General features: G+C 40.5%; 1 protein-coding gene across 1 annotated transcript; it reads right to left on the bottom strand.

The window, feature by feature from the left end:
- Positions 1–2,703: 2,703 nt before the first annotated feature.
- LOC137277336 (mucin-2-like) lies at positions 2,704–9,843 on the bottom strand. The gene has a single exon (XM_067809023.1). It carries the CDS (start codon positions 9,841–9,843, stop codon positions 2,704–2,706), a length of 7,140 nt encoding a protein of 2,379 aa, XP_067665124.1.
- Between the last annotated feature and the right edge of the window lie 10,778 nt (positions 9,844–20,621).

The raw sequence follows: 20,621 nt of genomic DNA, 5'->3' as shown, positions 1-20,621 counted from the left end.
GTCAATCGATCAGCTGGTGTCAACATGGCGGCAAGGAAACGTGAACTGTAGCAACTCTCATAAATACAAACAAGTCGATTCCATGCGTATTGTTTTCTTTCGAGTTAGTGAAAATACTCGACTGGATAAATGCGTTATCACATCGTGTCTCGGGATATACGGGGTTGTGTCAGGTCTTGTATACAACCTTTCCCGGGAAATACACGGTTTTATCAGTTCTTCGTAAGGTTGTATACAACCTTTCCCGGGAAATACACGGTTTTATCAGTTCCTCGTAAGGTTGTATACAACCTTTCCCGGGAAATACACAGTTTTATCAGTTCCTCGTAAGGTTGTATACAACCTTTCCCGGGAAATACACGGTTTTATCAGTTCCTCGTAAGGTTGTATACAACCTTTCCCGGGAAATACACGGTTTTATCAGTTCTTCGTAAGGTTGTATACAACCTTTCCCGGGAAATACACGGTTTTATCAGTTCCTCGTAAGGTTGTATACAACCTTTCCTGGGAAATACACAGTTTTATCAGTTCCTCGTAAGGTTGTATACAACCTTTCCCGGGAAATACACGGTTTTATCAGTTCCTCGTAAGGTTGTATACAACCTTTCCCGGGAAATACACGGTTTTATCAGTTCTTCGTAAGGTTGTATACAACCTTTCCCGGGAAATACACGGTTTTATCAGTTCCTCGTAAGGTTGTACAACTTTTCCCGGGAAATGCACGGTTTTATAAGTTCCTCGTAAGGTTGTATACAACCTTTCCCAGGAAATATACGGTTTTATCAGTTCTTCGTAAGGTTGTATACAACCTTTCCCGGGAAATACACGGTTTTATCAGTTCTTCGTAAGGTTGTATACAACCTTTCCCGGGAAATACACGGTTTTATCAGTTCCTCGTAAGGTTGTATACAACTTTTCCCGGAAAATGCACGGTTTTATAAGTTCCTCGTAAGGTTGTATACAACCTTTCCCAGGAAATATACGGTTTTATCAGTTCTTCGTAAGGTTGTATACAACCCTGCTCGGGACTGACAAAACCGCGTATTTCCCAAGACACGATGTGATACCTTATAATATCACCTCGACGGTAAAACGTGTCTGTGCATGAATATGAAAGTATCTAATCATTGTGACTGACAGTGTCCACTTCTGAGTAATACACATCCGCTATCTCAGCAACCCGATGCAATAATGTATCTAGCAAACTGGAGCCGTACTTCGGCCATAATGATGCAGTTATTAGCGGTGGTGAGGGAAGGTTATTTTACCCACGTAGAGAGTAGAGAAAGTGTACTCGATGTACTGTTGCAAGCGGGAGAATTGAGATGTTGCTTCGACGGACTAGTTTGTTGCAAAATGCAACCTGAACAATGTAAATTATGACCAGTTTTGTAACAAGGTTTTCTATTTCCCATGGTTTGTGTCTTTAGACACCCACAGCCATACTCAGTCTACTGGCTCTGAATTAGTCACTTACACAATTTACTGAATAAGTAGCCATGACCAATGTAGTTCCAAGTTTCATATTCCAGAGGAATGATACACTACGCGATGCTCCATAATGTACGTAAGAGACCTATCTACACAAAAGACGAATGTGTTTAACTGCAGGAACATTAACACACAGACTTGTGGCAGATATTTCATTAGTATTATTAGAGTTTCTCTTCTTGACTGCGGATGACACCTTTCAGACTCAGCATTCCTTAGCTTTCACGACACATCAACAATTCATCTTAAAGTGGCTACGGCTTTATTCAGTATCACCAATATACATGCTTTCTTCCATCTAAACTACCATGCACAAAATGATGAAATATAAATATAAATATAATGCTAATTAAAACATTGTTAAAGAATGGTATTCCCAAGAACATTCTCTGCCAGCAGAGAGACAGCAAGAAGTGACGACATCACCATCTTAAGAATAAACACATGCCCGGCACATGCTCATGCACCGACAAAGAAAGGAAGTGTGAGTTGAAGCTAGGACCAGAAACACAGAGACGTAGTAGAGATGATTAATTACACATTTGCCCAATCCGATGCCAGCACTATATTGGCTATAAAGAAGCATCCGTTGTCATATTTGCTCAGATCATCAAATGTTACGATTCTTCAGCTATATGCTAGATAGTTACACACCTTACACGACTTGTTAAAACATTTCCTTCTAAATACGGCATCCAAATGACATGTTATCAAGGTACATGTCCTAAACGCAGGTTGTGGACAGTGATACAGATGATGGTTAGTGTATGTGTTGCACCAAAGATGTGTCTGACTGTACACTTCGAACGCAAACTAAATCAACCTGGATTCAGATACAGTGACCTGTATCGCAAGTAAACAACTTGCTGGTGATAGAATAGGAAGCTGTAACAAAATGAACACATTTTGAGAGCACAATATCAACAGTGTGGTATGTCTGGAATATGAGAGGGTTAGTGAGCACGATTCTATGTCGTTTTAGCAGTGATGCCACCACTACATGAGTTACACACATTTGCGAAACTGGAATCGAAACCAGTTTGTGGCAAGGGAATGCTTTAACCACAAGGCTATCCCACAGTCCACTGGAATATGAAAAGCATAACAGTCATGTGTGAGTACATGCACATGTAAAGGTATTTGAACTATATCCAAACTCTCACTATGTATGTAACTTTATCCATATATTTTGATCGTCCGTGCCTTTATTACTTAAAGCTTGACCTCTATGAAAATGTCTTCCTCTTCCTCGGCTTGTTCGTGCATTGATGAGATGGACACGTGGTACATTTCGTTTGGGTGTTCGATGTACTTCTCCAGGTTGTCTTGTGAGCCGATTCCTACCCAGGGTCCAGGGACTGTGTCGTCCGTGATGTAGGTCGACTTCTTTGGAGTACGTTTCTTGCATAAAAAGATGGCGGCAAGTAAGGCCAAAAGGGTGACAAGAGAAACGGTGACACCGATGATGATATTTCTCCGCTGCCCAGTCAAGAGATCCGCATTCTCAACCTCGTTGTCAGTTGTTGAATGTGTATATGGGCTGTTGGTGGTTGAACGTGCTACAGATGGGGTTGGTTTGCGTGTTTTGTGTGTCTGCATAGATTGTTCTTGTGTGAATATGTGTTGAGTAGTTGCTGCAGGCGCAGACTTGGGCTTCTGTGTAGATATTTTAGGTGTAGTTGGTTTCTGAGTAGTCGGTTTAGGTGTAGTTCGTATTTGAGGAGTTGACATAGAGGTAGTTGGTTTCTGAGTAGATGGTTTGGGTGTAGTTGGCTTCTGAGTAGTCGGTATAGGTGTAGTCGGTTCAGGTGTAGTTGGTTTAGGTGTAGTTGGTTTCTGAGTAGTCGATTTAGGTGGAGTTGGTTTCTGAGTAGTCGGCTTAGATGTAGTTCGTATCTGAGGAGTAGACTTAGGGGTAGTCGGTTTTTGAGTAGATGGTTTAGGTGTAGTTGGCTTCTGAGTAGTCGGTTTAGGTGTAGTCGGTTCAGGTGTAGTTGGTTTAGGTGTAGTTGGTTTCTGAGTAGTTGGTTCAGGTGTAGTTGGTTTAGGTGTAGTTTGTTTAGGTGTAGTTGGCTTCTGAGTAGTCGGTTTGGGTGTAGTTGACGTCTGAGTAGTTGGTTTAGGTGTAGTTGGTTTAGGGGTAGTTGGTTTAGGTGTAGTTGGTTTCTGAGTAGTCGGTCCAGGTGTAGTCGGTTTAGGTGTAGTTGGCTTCTGAGTAGTCGGTTTGGGTGTAGTTGACGTCTGAGTAGTTGGTTTAGGTGTAGTTGGTTTAGGGATAGTTGGTTTAGGTGTAGTTGGTTTCTGAGTAGTCGGTCCAGGTGTACGCGGTTTAGGTGTAGTTGGCTTCTGAGTAGTCAGTTTAGGTGTAGTCGGTTTAGGTGTAGTTGGTTTAAGTGTAGTTGGCGTCTGAGTAGTCGGTTTAAGTGTAGTTGGTTTAGCTGTAGTTGGTTTAGGTGTAGTTGGTTTAGGTGTAGTTGGCGTCTGAGTAGTCGGTTTAGGTGTAGTTGGTGTCGGTGTAGTTGGCTTCTGAGTGGTCGGTTCAGGTGTAGTTGGTTTAGTAGTAGTTTGCTTCTGAGTAGTCGGTGTATGTGTAGTTGGTTTAGGTGTAGTTGGCTTGTGAGTAGTCGGTTTAGGTGTAGTTGGTTTAGGTGTAGTTGGTTTAGTTGTAGTTGGTTTAGGTGTAGTTGGTTTGGGTGTAGTTGACTTCTGAGTAGTCGGTTTAGGTGTAGTTGGTTTCTGAGTAGTTGGTTTAGGTGTAGTTTGTTTAGGTGTAGTTATTTTAGGTGTAGTTGGCTTCTGAGTAGTCGGTTTATATGTAGTTGCTTTATGTGTAGTTGGCTTCTGAGTAGTCGGTTTCTGTGTAGTTGGTTTATTTGTAGTGGGATTAGGTGTAGTTGGTTTAGGTGTAGTTGGCGTGTGAGTAGTTGGTTTAGGTGTAGTTGGTTTAGGGGTAGTTGGTTTAGGTGTAGTTGCTTTCTGAGTAGTCAGTTTAGGTGTAGTTGACTTATGAGTAGTTGGTTTAGGTGTAGTTGGTTCAGGGGTAGTTGGTTTAGGTGTAGTTGGTTTCTGAGTAGTCAGTCCAGGTGTAGTCGGTTTAGGTGTAGTTGGCTTCTGAGTAGTCAGTTTAGGTGTAGTCGGTTTAGGTGTAGTTGGTTCAGGTGTAGTTGGCGTCTGAGTTGTCGGTTTAAGTGTAGTTGGTTTAGCTGTAGTTGGTTTCTGAGTAGTCGGTTTAGGTGTAGTTGGTTTAGGCGTAGTTGGTTTAGGTGTAGTTGGTTTAGGTGTAGTTGGCGTCTGAGTAGTCGGTTTAGGTGTAGTTGGTTTAGTTGTAGTTGGCGTCTGAGTAGTCGGTTTAGGTGTAGTTGGTGTAGGTGTAGTTGGCTTCTGAGTCGTCGGTTCAGGTGTAGTTGGTTTAGTAGTAGTTTGCTTCTGAGTAGTCGGTGTATGTGTGGTTGGTTTAGGTGTAGTTGGCTTGTGAGTAGTTGGTTTAGGTGTAGTTGGTTTAGGTGTAGTTGGTTTAGGTGTAGTTGACTTCTGAGTTGTCGGTTTAGGTGTAGTTGGTTTCTGAGTAGTTGTTTCAGGTGTAGTTGGTTTAGGTGTTGTTGGTTTACGTGTAGTTGGTTTAGGTGTAGTTTGTTTCTGAGTAGTCGGTTTAGGTGCAGTTGTTTTCCGAGTAGTCGGTTTAAGTGTAGTTGGTTTATTTGTAGTCAGTTTAGGTGTGGTTGGTTTCTGAGTAGTTGTTTTAGGTGTAGTTGGCTGCTGAGTAGTCGGTTTAGGTGTAGTCGGTTTAGGTGTAGTTATCTTCTGAGTAGTCGGTTTAAGTGTAGTTGGTTTAGGTGTAGTTGGCGTCTGAGTTGTTGGTTTAGGTGTAGTCTGCTTAGGTGTAGTTGGTTTAGGTGTAGTTGGTTTCGGAGCAGTGGGTTTAAGTGTAATTGGTTTAGGCGTAGATGGCGTCTGAGTAGTCGGTTTCTGTGTAGTTGGCTTGTGTGTAGTTGGCTTCTGAGTAGTCCGTCCAGGTGTAGTTGGTTTAGGTGTAGTTGACTTCTGAGTAGTCGGTTTAAGTGTAGTTGGTTTAGGTGTACTTGGCGTCTGAGTAGTTGCTTTAGGTGAAGTTGGTTTAGATGTAGTTGGTTTCTGAGTAGTTGGTTTAGGTGTGATTGGTTTAGGTGTAGTTGACGTCTGAGTAGTTGGTTTAAGTGTAGTTGGTTTAGGTGTAGTTGGTTTCTGAGTAGTCGGTTTAGGTGTAGTTGGTTTAGGCGTAATTGGCGTCTGAGTCGTTGGTTTAGGTGTAGTTGGTTTAGATGTAGTTGGTTTAGGTGTAGTTGGCGTCTGAGTAGTCGGTTTATGTGTAGTTGGTTTAGGTTTAGTTGGCTTCTGAGTAGTGGGTTTAGGTGTAGTTGGTTTAGGTGTAGTTGGTTTCTGAGTAGTCGGTTTATGTGTAGTTGGTTTAGGTTTAGTTGGCTTCTGAGTAGTGGGTTTAGGTGTAGTCGGTTTAGGTGTAGTTGGATTAGGCGTAATTGGCGTCTGAGTCGTTGGTTTAGGTGTAGTTGGTTTAGATGTAGTTGGTTTAGGTGTAGTTGGCGTCTGAGTAGTCGGTTTATGTGTAGTTGGTTTAGGTTTAGTTGGCTTCTGAGTAGTGGGTTTAGGTGTAGTTGGTTTAGGTGTAGTTGGTTTCTGAGTAGTCGGTTTAAGTGTAGTTGGTTTAGGCGTAGTTGGCTTCTGAGTAGTCGGTTCAGGTGTAGTTGGTTTAGGTGTAGTTGGTTTCTGAGTAGTTGGTTTAAGTGTAGTTGGTTTAGGTGTACTTGGCGTCTCAGTCATTGGTTTAGGTGTAGTAGGTTCAGGTGTAGTTGGTTTAGGTGTAGTTGGTTTCTGAGTAGTCGGTTCAGGTGTAGTGAGTTTATGTGTAGTTTGTTTAGGTGTAGTTTGTTTAACTGAAGTTTGTTTAGGTGTAGTTGGTTTAGTTGTGGTTAGTTTCTGAGTAGCCGGTCTATGTTTAGTTGGTTTAGGCGTAGTTGGTTTCTGAGTAGTCAGTTTTAGTGTAGTTGGTTTAGGTGTAGTTGGTTTAGTTGTAGTTGGTTTAGGTGTAGTTGTTTTTTGAGTAGTCGATTGAGGTGTAGTTGGTTTAGGTGTAGTTTCCTTTTGGGTAGTTGGTTTAGGTGTAGTTGGTTTCTGAGTAGTTGGTTTAGGTGTAGTTGGCTTCTGAGTAGTCGGTTTAGGAGTAGTTGACTTCTGTGTAGTCGGGTTTGGTCTTGTTGGTTTAGGTGTAGTTGGTTTAGGTGTAGTTGGTTTAGGTTTAGTTAACTTGTGAGTAGTTGGGTTAGGTGTAGTTGGTTTATGTGTAGTCGGTTTTGGTGTATTTGGTTTAGGTGTGGTTGGTTTAGTTGTAGTTCGTTTAAGTGTAGTTGGCTTTTGAGTAGTCAGTTTAGGTGTAGTTGGTTTAGGTGTAGTTAGCTCCTGAGTAGTCGGTTTAGGTTTAGTCGGTTTAGGTGTAGTTGGGTTAAGTGTAGTTGGTGTAGGTGTATTTGGTTTAGGTGTAGTTGACTTATGAGTCGTTGGTTTAGGTGTAGTTGGTTTAGGTTTAGTTAACTTCTGAGTAGTCGGTTTACGTGTAGTCGGTTTTGGTGTAGTTGGTTTAGGTGTAGTTGGTTTAGCTGTAGTTGGATTAGGTGTAGTTGGCTTTTGAGTAGTCGGTTTAGGTGTAGTTGGTTTAGGTGTAGTTGGCTTTTGAGTAGTCGGTTTAGGTGTAGTTGGTTTAGGTGTAGTTGGCTTCTGAATAGTCGGTTTAGGTGTTGTTGGTTTACTTGTAGTCGGTTTAGGTGTGGTTGGTTTAGATGTAGTTGGTTTAGGTGACGTTGGTTTAGGTTTTGTTAACTTCTGAGTAGTCAGTTTAAGTGTAGTTGGGTTAGGTGTAGTTGGCGTCTGAGTCGTTGGTTCAGGTGTAGTTGGTTTACTAGTAGTTTGCTTCTGAGTAGTCGGTTTATGTGTGGTTGGTTTAGGTATAGTTGGCTTCTGTGTAGTCGGTTTTGGCGTAGTTGTTTTATGTGTAGTTGGCTTCTGAGTAGTCCGTTCAGGTGTAGTTGGTTTAGGTGTAGTTGGTTTCTGAGTAGCCGGTTTAAGTGTAGTTGGTTTAGGTGTACTTGACGTCTGAGTAGTTGGTTTAGGTGGAGTTGGTTTTAGTGTATTTGGCTTCCTAGTAGTCGGTGTATGTGTAGTTGGTTTAGATGTAGTTTGTTTCTGAGTAGTCGGTTTAGGTGTAGTTTGTTTAGGTGTAGTTTGCGTCTCAGTCGTTGGTTTAGGTGTAGTTGGTTTAGGTGTAGTTGACTTGGGTGTATTTGCCTTCTGAGAAGGCGGTGTATGTGTTGTTGGTTTTGGTGTAGGTGGCTTCTGAGTAGTCTGTGTAGGTGGAGTTGTAGTTGGTTTTCGAGTAGTCGGTTCAGGTGTAGTAAGTTTAGATGTAGTTTGTTTAGGTGTAGTTTGTTTAGGTGAAGTTTGTTTAGTTGTAGTCGGTTTAGGTGTAGTTGGTTTAGGTGTAGTTGGCTTCTGAGTAGTCGGTTTATGTGTAGTTGGTTTAGGTGTAGTTGGTTTAGGTGTAGTTTGTTTAGGTGTAGTTGATTTAGGTGTAGTTGGCTTCTGAGTAGTCGGTTTAGGTGTAGTTGGTTTAGGTGTAGTTTGCTTCTGAGTTGTTGGTGTATGTGTAGTTGGTTTAGGTGTAGTTGGCTTGTGAGTAGTCGGTTTAGGTGTAGTTTGTGTAGGTGTTGTTGGTTTAGTTCTAGTTGGTTTAGGTGTAGTTGGCTTTTGAGTAGTTGGTTTAGGTGTAGTTGGTTTAGGTGTAGTTGGCTTCTGAGTAGTCGGTTTAGGTGTAGTTAGTTTCTGAGTTGTTGGTTTAGGTGTAGTTGGTTTAGGTGTAGTTTGTTTAGGTGTAGTTGATTTAGGTGTAGTTGACTTCTGAGTAGTCGGTTTAGGTGTAGTTGGTTTAGGTGTAGTTGGCTTCTGAGTGGTCGGTTCAGGTGTAGTTGGTTTAGTAGTAGTTTGCTTCTGAGTAGTCGGTGTATGTGTAGTTGGTTTAGGTGTAGTTGGCTTGTGAGTAGTCGGTTTAGGTGTAGTTGGTTTAGGTGTAGTTGGTTTAGTTGTAGTTGTTTTAGGTGTAGTTGGCTTTTGAGTAGTCTGTTTAGGTGTAGTTGGTTTCTGAGTAGTAGGTTTAGGTGTAGTTGGCTTCTGAGTAGTCGGTTTAGGTGTAGTTGGCTTCTGATTAGTCGGTTTATATGTAGTTGGTTTCTGTGTAGTTGGCGTCTGAGTACTCGGTTTAGATGTAGTTGGTTTATTTGTAGTCGGTTTAGTTGTAGTTGGTTTCTGAGTAGTTGTTTTAGGTGTAGTTGGTTTAGGTTTTGTTGGTTTACGTGTAGTTGGTTTAGGTGTAGTTTGTTTCTGAGTAGTCGGTTTCGGTGTAGTTGGTTTAGGTTGAGTTGTTTTCCGAGTAGTCGGTTTAAGTGTAGTTTGTTTATTTCTAGTCGGTTTAGGTGTGGTTGGTTTAGGTGTAGTTGGTTTAGTTGTGGTTGACTTGTGAGTCGTTGGTTTAGGTGTAGGTGGTTTAGGTTTGGTTAACTTCTGAGTAGTCGGTTTAAGTGTAGTTGGGTTAGGCGTAGTTGGCGTCTGAGTCGTCGGTTCAGGTGTAGTTGGTTTACTTGTACTTTGCTTGTGAGTTGTCGGTTTAGGTGTAGTTGGTTTAGGTGTAGTTGGGTTCTGAGTAGTCGGTTTTGTTGTATTTAGTGTAGGTGTAGTTGGTTTCTGAGTAGTTGGTTTAGGTGTCGTTGGGTTAGGTGTAGTTGGTTTAGGTGTGGTTGGTTTAGATGAAGTTGGCTTCTGAGTCATCGGTTCAGGTGTAGTTGGTTGAGGTCTATTTGACTTCTGAGTAGTCGGCTTATGTGTAGTTGATTTATGTGTAGTTGGTTGTTGAGTAGTTGGTTTAGGTGTATTTGGTTTATGAGTTGTAGGTTTAGGTGTAGTTCGTTTCTGAGTAGTTGGTCTAGCTGTAGTTGGTTTCTGAGTAGTTGATTGATCTGTAGTTGGTTTCTTAGTAGTTGGTTTTGTTGTATTTGGTTTCTGAATAGTCGGTGTAGGTGTAGTTGGTTTATTTGTAGTCGGTTTAGGTGTGGTTGGTTGATAAGTAGACGGTTTAGGTGTAGTTGGTTTCTGAGTAGCTTGTTTAGGTGTAGTTGGTTTCTGAGTAGCTTTTTTTAGTGTAGTTGGTTCAGGTCTGGTTGGTTTCTGAGTAGATGGCTTATGAGTAGATGGTTTGTGAGAAGAGAGAATAGATGTAGTTGGTTTGTTATTTGGTTTGTTAAATATAGTTGTCATTTTAGTTGTAGATGGCTTGTGTGTCATGAGATTTACTGACGTCCGTTTAATCGTGGTTCGTCTTGTTCTTGTTTCTGCAAAAAGTATCATTTCATTTATGCCACGCCAATTTGTTTTTTTGTCACGATTGATATGATCTCATTTTGCCTGATATTAAGCTGGCCTGTTGGTTTGGAGCTGGAGTAATCATAAGGACATAACCTATTGTAATGGCTTTCCTTATTTATATGTATATGATGCCAAGAGTTCAGAAAATACTGAATGGTCAAACAAGTGTCAATTCTCAACATATTGTAAGTCAGCTTGAACATCTGGACACAGTGTTTTTGATGGATTAAAACACCCACGTCTTAATATGTATCAAGATATCGAAATATTTATTGATTATGACGTGAAGTCATACAATACTATACTGAACATAATTTTCATCTCATTTTGTGATGGCATACTATTATTCAAAAGGTACCGAAAGACAGATCGGTTTTAGTTTTCTGAATTCTTTTAGACATACTATACCAAGTGTATTGTGATTGCTAAGTCCTCATTAACAACTTTAAAAATGAAATGGAAGCTTGACACATTGGACATCGAGAATATTTGTACTGCTTTTGACCGACCCTCCATCCCAGTACGTTGCATTTGATCTGAGTGTTAATCATTCATTGAATAGGAATACATGGTTTTAGGGTTTACCTGCACACAACCACTACATGTATATTCGTTATACAAGAATTTGCAAGCTCATTTAAACGCGCAATCAAATACGTGGTGAAACTACTTCTCTAGGTTTTGACGACAAAAATGGGTACATGTTATATGATTCAGTTTAATGTGAAATTCTATTTTCATGCAAAGAGGCGAAGAAAATAATTAAACGCCGGGATATTTGTTATAGTGACTATCTCGTAGAGTCTAGCATGTACGTCGATGTTTTCCTGATGTTCTACCGTAGAACAGTCACGTTTTGCATCAAGGGATCGTTTGTGAAGCTTATGTTATTCAATTCGTTCATAGACTTGATCGCTTGCATTTACAGTTATTAAGAATAGCTACGGAACTGTACAATTCACAAACAAAGATACCATACAATATGTTGAGAATATCAACCTGTAGAGACATACAAGGTTCTCATAACAATAACTACGTTTACAGAACATGAACCTCCTCATCCAAGGCCAAATTGACATAGCGATGTCGGTCACAGGTGTGACCTTTACTAAAAGCCGTATATGTGCAGAGTTCAAAGTGACTTGACCTCCACGCTAACCCCAGAACAGTACTTTTGCAGTTTAAGATATATTCATTAATTATTAACGATACAATATTCCTGAAATACTTACTGACGGTCAATTTCACGTTATCTATGGCTACGATACTTCCATGATGATCACTGGTTCCTCTGAAGATAATCTGAAAAACATGGCATATGCAGGCTCCATTTAATTATAAGTATACACACACAGACACACACAGACACACTTAAACGGGTGCATTGGAAGCGTTGATACTGGTTAATACACGACACATTGGAACTCTGCGTCTTTCTGTCGGTAACTTACCTTCGAATTGGCTTTGATATCTAAAGTTGTCCTTTTAGACGTCCATGATTTTGTTGAAGAAAGCGAAATGACTTTAGATTTTGTACCATCTGACTGGACCAATATGTCGAGTACGGTTGCGTTGTTATTTCCGTTCAACCAGTAGTCAAACGAAAGACTGACAGTTCCAGGACCACAGAGTAGAGGACTGACCAGGTCTGTTGTATCTCCAATTTTGGTCAGTATGTTGGTTGTAGAAAGATGGGCGAAATTACCTGTCAAGCGAAATGTCACATTGACCTATAAGTGCATATTGAGAGTGTATTACTTTACAAGTAGACACGCTATACTAGTAGTTTAACGGAGTAATACCACATAAGTATATCTCGTGATGTGAGGGCATGATGAGATGTGAGATATAAAATTTGGTTTCAGTATTCGTGGTTGTATGACATGAGAGGTAGTAGGTGAAAAAAGTGTCCATGCCACCTTTAGCAATATTCCAGCTATTTCACAGCGTGACCATCGAGATCTGGTGATCCAGATGAGATATTGATATACATTCTGTGTGAAGATTGAATACCATACAGATACATGTATATATGTCCAGAAGTAATCCAGTTGGAGTCGAAAACTCACCAACTCCGTCACTATTACGAGTAACGATATCAAATGTTGGCCAGAGGGCGATTACTGAACAGTTTCGGACGTGTAGCTAGGAAGGTCGACCTAGTCTCTCATAGTGACGAGTATTGGATGTCAGAAGTATAAAGAGCTATTTTACCACAGAGCTATTTTACCATCGTATTTTAAGATTTTGCATACAGAATAATAACATGTGACAGATGTGAGTACCTACTTTGGAAATGTCCCTGGTCGAGATTTTCCATACGGAATTCAGACTAATGGTGACACCCAGGATTACACCACTCTCGGCCTGGTTGGGTTAAAGAAATTTGCAAACATTCGGGTTCACCCCAAATACTACTCAAGCAGCCTTAATGTCAAATGATTCACGTAGTGGTGTCTGATGCATCCGTAATCGTCCTACCGTGTTCCGAACTTTTTATTTCCTCGAACGAAGGATCCTTTCTCCACGTCAGAAAACCCGTTCCCGACACTGTGTCTGAGGTATATCCACACATGTCGTCATCAAAGCCGCATGACAGTGATGCAAGACACGATGTCGAGGCTGCAGGGTCGTTGACAGACGGTGAATAAGCTGAAGAACAACAAAATACAAATTCCTCACGGCCACAAAATACAAGTTCCTCACGGCCACAAAATACAAGTTCCTCACGGCCACAAAATACGCATAACACCAGTAGTGTGTGCGCGCGCGAGCGTGTGTGTGTTATGTTAACCGTGTAAATCTGTTGTTTTTGTTGGTACCGCAGTGGGTGATATTGCAGTTATACGACACTTGTCCGTCGATAGTCGACACGACAATCCAGTGATGAACAACATGAGCATCAATTCGTCTAGCTGATATGTTTCAACCAAGGCACCTAGTCTAGATACTCCATATCGTTCTTTGTCCCTCACCACGAGCAGCTGTGTGTGTATACCCAGTCCAGTATCTTCATGTGTACTGTGATATACATGACTGTAATGATTATTCAATTCAGCTGTTAGGTTTCGTCTATTGTGGTACATGTAATCATAAAGCGAGGGGCAGGAGGAAATATGCATCTTCACAATCTTCGCCACAAGACTTGTAATGATGTTGCATTGACCAATTATATTACAGGTTTTGACGGACATGAGTGACATTAATGATTTATTACACCTGGTCAGCAAGGTCAGCAACCTAACGGCTGGGTGCGTCTGGGCGGAGAAGATGACCAAAACCTTCCACATGACCATCCTCTTGAGACCAATCACGAGTTTTAGTTCTCTTGTCCACGAACGGACGCAGAGAATCGCTATTGTCGTCACGTTTCTTGTTTAACATGTCTTAATGGCACCTTTTATCACATAAACTTATGAATTTTCTCACTGAGAACCTACCCGTTTCTGCCTGCAAACAGAGCGTCGTAAAATATATTCCAAGGAAAGCATTGAAACCAGCACGTAAATACTTCATTCTTAGATACACCCAGTAACTCCGTTATCACGGTCACACAAGTGAAATACTTCCCTAGGTGATCGGAACTAGGATGAAGCGTGTATATATCTAAGATACCATCCTACATGCAACCTTTGACACTGTGGGTCGGCGTGGTGCAATCTGTTTGTCCTTAACAGAATAGTACCAATATCTCGATTCACTGAAACCTTTAATACTTGGTCACAGTAGATAAACTATGCTTCTCAACAGAATAAGACAACACGAATTTCGCACCTCTGAACCAAATATACATGAATAGTGTTGTGTCACTTGAGGCTTTAACGCAATGACTTATATAACCTATATATAACTTACTTAAATTAATGCAACAGATCAGTCGACTGCAGATTGAGTTGATTGTGTTTCTGCTGTTCAGTCGATTCCGGGACCGAATCCAGGTGAACACAAAAAGTCCTAAGTCCCACTCAACCACCAAGGCTAGGGACTATTGTAAATTGTATGGGTCAAGACACAAGTTTTTAGAAAGCATTCCGTATTCATAACAGGTATATTGCTAACAAACGGCGTAAAACCGTACTCACTCACTGACATGATAACCACTCGATAACTATACAGATTGGTGTGTAGGATCAACTGTGTGGGGCAGGTGCCCCAGAATTATATCCTAAACACCTGCAGACCGACCGATCCTGATACAACTAAGTGTAATTCAGGCACACCCTTGTACTGTACTTTAAACGTATTTGGGCACAAACTATGTCCATAAGTACCTCAACCACAGATATCACGTGTCTGACCATACATCCGAACACACTCTCACAGATGATTGAAAATTGGAGCTTAAGTATATCAACTTTCATTAAGTAGAAGTGGAAACATTTATCATATTAACAAATGTAAAAACTGACAGGTAGAGGAAGATGAAATGACACTGATATGATAAACGGTTAGTTTCCAGATGAATATCTACTATCGCTAGACAATCACAGGACAGTGATCTGGGACACGACTAAGAGGCGTTACGTTAAGATACATCAGAAAAGCTGGGTAGGAAAGTAGAGTCAGTGAGTGAGTTTTCTTTAACGCAAACTGAGGTATTTTCTGTCTCAGAAGTATATCGGTTTGTCGAAATACAGAAGTACGGGTGCTGATAAAACTAGCTATAATAAGCCATATCAGCTGTCAACGATTTCGGCAATTTCGTGGGGGAGGGGTGGGTGTGTGTTGTCGGACAAGGTCAGTGTATTGGTTACGTGTCATGCTTTGGCTGCATTCACTCATGTACAAACCATATCCAACCAACCATACACTTCATCTGGAAGAAGGCTGATATAACTGCATTTGGTGTCACTGGAGGAAGTGGGCGTCTCGAGGTGCATCGCCATTCGTCATTATTAGTACAGTGGTGTCAGCGTCAAAATGGGTGTCACAATGGGAAGATGGTTACACAATTTGTTACATGTCTTTATAAGGAAGAGCATTATAGGCGCCTGATACACCTCACCAGTGAACAATTGAGTTATCATTGACAGCCTTCCCGTGAAACGTGACCTCTTTATCGTTGGTGACTTCCAAGAATACCTCTGTTGAACCTCTGCACATATATGTACATCTACAAACAGTAAAACAAACTCTGACGGTTGCTGTCCGACAGGCGCTTTTAGAATAACCTCTTCTTGCTTTCACTTGTAGACATGTGGTCAGTTTGTTATGTGTCACGCGTGTAACTGTATGGCCACATGTAGTAGCTAATCCTCTCAAACAAGAGGAGACAGATAGTGTCTACTGCTTTCTGAACGAATACCTGTTTGACAACACCATATACAAACCTGAAATATTCACTCTTCGGGATTTCATGTGGTACGAAACGGGTTAACAAAACTGTTTAACAAAATTTAGATGCGGCAAATATAAACTTTACTCTGAGACTGGTAGATATAACAATGTCCCATATGATTCAAGATTCTGTCCTTTTTGCTACTGTATGTAGCTGAGGATGAAATACATGTTTTACTGTATTGTAAAGCCTACCTAGACATAACAAAAAAGTTTCTGGATAAATATTTGAAACACCCTATCCCACAACACTGTTTTATAAACATTATGACAAAAACATAGATGTTATAAATAATATATGCCTATTTTTATATAACGTTGGCAAAATAAGAGATTCGGATGTCTTTAGGTAAACGCATGTAAGTTCTAATTAAACCTATGTTTGTATTTTGGGCCATTGGCCTATTACTGAATAAATGTCTGTCTGTCTGTCTGTCTGTCTGTTTGGCTGTCTGAAACGGGTTAGCACCGTTCCTCCACAGCAAGGACATACATTTTCGGACTTCATAATAAACCTTTACAATAAAAGGAATTAAAGTACACATGCTATTACAGATGAGTGTCAACATCAGCATACGCTGCATATCAAGATAAATTCGATGACCTCTAGTTATCGTTAGATTTGCGATAACCAGTTTTCAGCTTTCAAGGATGAAACATGTAAGTGATCCTGGTAAAGGTATTTGTATAAAATTAGAATAGTGTATTGGTTAGTGAATGGGGACTCAGTTTAATATTAACTCTTTTTTACTGTTTCAAATAACAATAAATGTGTTATTAAATAAATATTGAAAAGTGTTTTATTTACAGATACCTATTACACACCTGGATTGTACATTGATGTCAGTTGTTCGCAGTGTTTCACATGATTGTGAGAAGGGCGAGTCGCTTTCGGTTTATGCATTTGGCGTGTGCAAAAGATGACAGGGTGTTTCAGGTTCTTGAATTCAGTGTATTTTCTTAAGCTACTTTATGTGAGGATGCAAATTCGGAGGCAAGACAAGATTTTCTGTAACCGATGGTAAAGTTACCTGTTAGCATGGTAAAGTAACCCTGCTGGCGACGTAATACGTCGTATGTACCGTAGTGCTGGATATCTCGATCATGGTCCTGGACTTGATTACCCGTAATCTTGCTTAGCTTGCATGTTAATTACTGACGTGTGTATTAAGTGGCAAGCGAATCGGGGCGCCTAAGACGTGTGGGTGTGATTGTGGTTTTACGTAGTTTTAGCACTAGTCCAGCAATATCACCCAGGGTTTAACATAAATACGCTTCAAATATTTGACCCATGATCGAACCCGGGACTTTAGCGTACCGAGCGGACACTGTCATCATTTGGCTACCCCACCGCTCCCTGACCACGTGTGTCAGCACTATCAGGTCACAAGATGGTCTAGCTGAGGTGGTGACTGTTCTCTCGATCTGACTAATAATGTCACGACATGACTGTCCCGTGTTGTGGAACCGGTGACACAGCAGATCGTGTTTTACATATGTTCGAATCTGGACCAGGCAATCCATGACCGGTGACGGAACAACGAGCAAATATTAGTATACTATTTCAAATACTAATATGTCTGAAATGCATGCCGCATATAAATTAAGCAGATGTAACAGATTCCTTGAGAGACGAAACGTTTCTGTTGTTTTATTGCTTTTCACAATTGCATGCCGCGACTTTTAACGCGCTGGAGAATGACTTAATACCATATTCTTTGTTGGTGGCTTGCAATTATGCAAACAAATAGTTAGTTGATACCAGTTTATTTGGCCTGGGTAAGTTATTTCGGGCCGTAATATTGCCAGGTAAAAAGCTCCAGACTCAAGGTTAAGTAATTTGAAGGATTCGTAGTTTAACAGGTTAAAGTTGAAGAACATAGAAGCATGCGGCTACATGTCCAGAATCCATCCATATCAATGAATGGGTTTACTTTCACGTCCTGGGGAGATATTACACCTGGTAACATGCCACACAAAGGCCAGCATAAACAAAAGGTTATCATCGAAGATAATGGTCCATTCTCCTAATTCAGTTTCTCACTACTGATAAATGTTATCAGCGCTAATCATACCACCACGTGCTTGAAAGGAGCACAGCCATATTCCTCGTATCCATCTTACTTTGATCACTAACTACAACCCTGTGTAAGGGAGACAACTTGCGTTGCTCTGAGCAGTTAATTTCCTCACTGTCCCGTTTGGAGGAGCCATGTGGACATCAAGGTATAAAACTATAGAGAAACTGTCGCGGTCCGGTTTCTGTATTCGGAAGTGCTGGTCAGTTGAATTTGGAAGTAAATGCTTTAAACCAGCACTAACTATTGCTGTTTAATTAGTCAAATACGTAAGTATTTACGTGTGCTAAATCACGGATGTATTTACTTTGAACTTTCCACCACCTTTCATCTTGCACTTTACATTGTTTTAATAGTCGTTTTCCATGTATTCAGTTTCACAAACAACCACCCACTCAAACACTTCAAGAGCGTGTACTGCAACATCATCTACTTCAACTACTTAAACAACATGTAATTCAACTGCTTCAGCGTCATATATATAGTTCAAGTGCGATAGTTCACGTTTCAACTTAGTGAAGCTATTGTCTGGCTTGTGTATGTTTGTGTTGGACACCTTCCATGCTATTGTCTGACTTGTATATGTTTGTGTTGGACACCTTCCATGCTATTGTCTGGTTGTATATGTTTGTGTTGGACACCTTCCATGCTATTGTCTGACTTGTATATGTTTGTGTTGGACACCTTCCATGCTATTGTCTGACTTGTATATGTTTGTGTTGGACACCTTCCATGCTATTGTCTGGTTGTATATGTTTGTGTTGGACACCTTCCATGCTATTGTCTGGCTTGTATATGTTTGTGTTGGACACCTTCCATGCTATTGTCTGGCTTGTATATGTTTGTGTTGGACACCTTCCATGCTATTGTCTGACTTGTATATGTTTGTGTTGGACACCTTCCATGCTATTGTCTGGTTGTATATGTTTGTGTTGGACACTTTCCATGCTATTGTTTGACTTGTATCTGTTTGTGTTGGACACCTTCCATGCTATTGTCTGGTTGTATCTGTTTGTGTTGGACACCTTCCATGCTATTGTCTGGTTGTATATGTTTGTGTTGGACACCTTCCATGCTATTGTCTGGCTTGTATATGTTTGTGTTGGACACCTTCCATGCTATTGTTTGACTTGTATATGTTTGTGTTGGACACCTTCCATGCTATTGTCTGGCTTGTATATGTTTGTGTTGGACACCTTCCATGCTATTGTCTGGCTTGTATATGTTTGTGTTGGACACCTTCCATGCTATTGTCTGGTTGTATCTGTTTGTGTTGGACACCTTCCATGCTATTGTCTGACTTGTATATGTTTGTGTTGGACACCTTCCATGCTATTGTCTGACTTGTATCTGTTTGTGTTGGACACCATTCATACCTAAGTGACCCTTAACAATCACGCCGAATCTGTGTGAAATGTTACTGATGATATCTGAAATCAACGACAGAACGTTCCTGACATGTGTAAAAACCATGATTCATTTCAACCGAGTTGAACTTGCTACCCTGGATGTTCAAAACAAATTATAAATGACAACACGAAGTACTACAGGCACACGTGATGAAACATCCGGATTCAAAATGCAACCGTCTTTTTAAATGATCAGATGCCTAAAATAACTGAATGAATGAATGAATGAATGAATGAATGAATGCGAAAGGGATGATAACAATGAATGCCTACGACAAAAACGGATGGAAGGCGCCAGTGTCTTCCGTGACAGGTAGTCACGGAGTCAGGAATCAAAACCTGACGAACCCCGCGAGTCCTTTTTATATCCCCTTGGATTTCCATATGCCGGACAGAAGGAGGCAGTTTTGTTTCTGCTGTGGTAGGTAGATGGATTCCTTCTCTTAATTACATGTGATAGGGAGAATTCCAGTTATATTACTCCTGATGGAGAGCTGGATTCCGTTTCTTAACTACTGGTGAAAAAAGGGCTGGAGTCCGTTTCTTAGTTTCTCATGATGGAGAGTTAGATTCCATTTCTTAATTACTCGTGATGGAGAGCTGGATTCCGTTTCTTATATACTCGTGAAAGACAGATGGATTCCGTTTCTTAATTACTCGTGATGGATAGATGAATTCCATATTATAAACACTTGTGATGGGGAGATGGATTCCTTTTCTTAATTACTAATTGAATACTACAAGCTAATGTAATTATACAATTACATTACAGTTAAATAATTAAAGTGTTGTAGAAAACTACATCGGTTAAGTAAATCTATCAGATTTTAAGTTTAATTTATGTATAGATTGCATTATAGGTTTAACTCTACAGACCTGTAAACAGTATAAAGTTGTTTTAAAATCATATCTATGCTTATAATAACACATATTACTTCTAACAGCGGCGGAATGTGGACACACAGAAATGTAGTGGAGGCAGTCTTACAAGTAGCTCCACAGAAATATGAAGGATTTCAAAAGTATAATCCCCCATAAAATCATGTCTAAATGCCATTTGATTCACCTGTTCAAATAGTAAACAGCTGATATACTGGGTCCCAAGGTGTGAATCGATTTCCTACAGGGACGACAGTATTAGCTAACTGGTGTTATTAGAATTGCGACAATGGACGTGAACATAATTTTTCAGTGTCAGTTACTTTATGTGTGTTTTGAGTTCCTTCCCGAGTGAAAATAAGAAACCCGTGATCTGGGCTTCGAATATCGGGGATGATTTAAAACCTTGTTTTGTCCACACCAGTCTTCGGTTGCTGACCAAGTAGAAGCATCTGTGTGCTTCATCACCTTAAAGCATCGCGATATTCATTACTGAAACCGTCTATTTTGGGATTCAGTTCACTAACACAAGTGACCCTGACAAAACAGGTTTTACCTAGATGTTATTTGCTATTTTCATAAATGTAAATGAAGCCCATTTCTGGTGTCCCCCTCCGTGATGTTTCTGGAATGTTGCTAAAGCGGCGTAAAACAAGTGCTCATTCACTCACTCACTCAGGAATTTAAAGTAGGTTAAAAGGTCCTAAAGCTTAAAGCCGTCGATCACAAAGGGAGAATATATTTGACAGTTCCCGACCATGCTAGTAACTATCTGCAGAGTCATTTATTTTCTCATCGGACCAGCTTACGATGATGATATAAATACATTTCCTGCACAGACTTGTTTGGCACAGAAGTGATTCAGGCTCTGTAACTGTTATTAAACTGGTGTTATTATCCTTATCGACGCTTCATAATTTGCAGTTATTCAACCCACAGCAATATTTATGACAATATTTATGACAAT

The sequence above is a fragment of the Haliotis asinina genome, chromosome 3 (assembly GCF_037392515.1).
Source record: "Haliotis asinina isolate JCU_RB_2024 chromosome 3, JCU_Hal_asi_v2, whole genome shotgun sequence".
In the NCBI taxonomy this organism is placed as follows: domain Eukaryota; kingdom Metazoa; phylum Mollusca; class Gastropoda; order Lepetellida; family Haliotidae; genus Haliotis; species Haliotis asinina.
The sequence above is the reverse complement of the archived record's forward strand: the minus strand, read 5'-3'. Positions and strand labels throughout refer to the sequence as shown.

What these genes read in the sequence shown, in the direction of transcription:
- LOC137277336 (XM_067809023.1), bottom strand. Translation starts at nt 9,843, where the DNA reads ATGACAACTATATTTAACAAACCAAATAACAAACCAACTACATCTATT.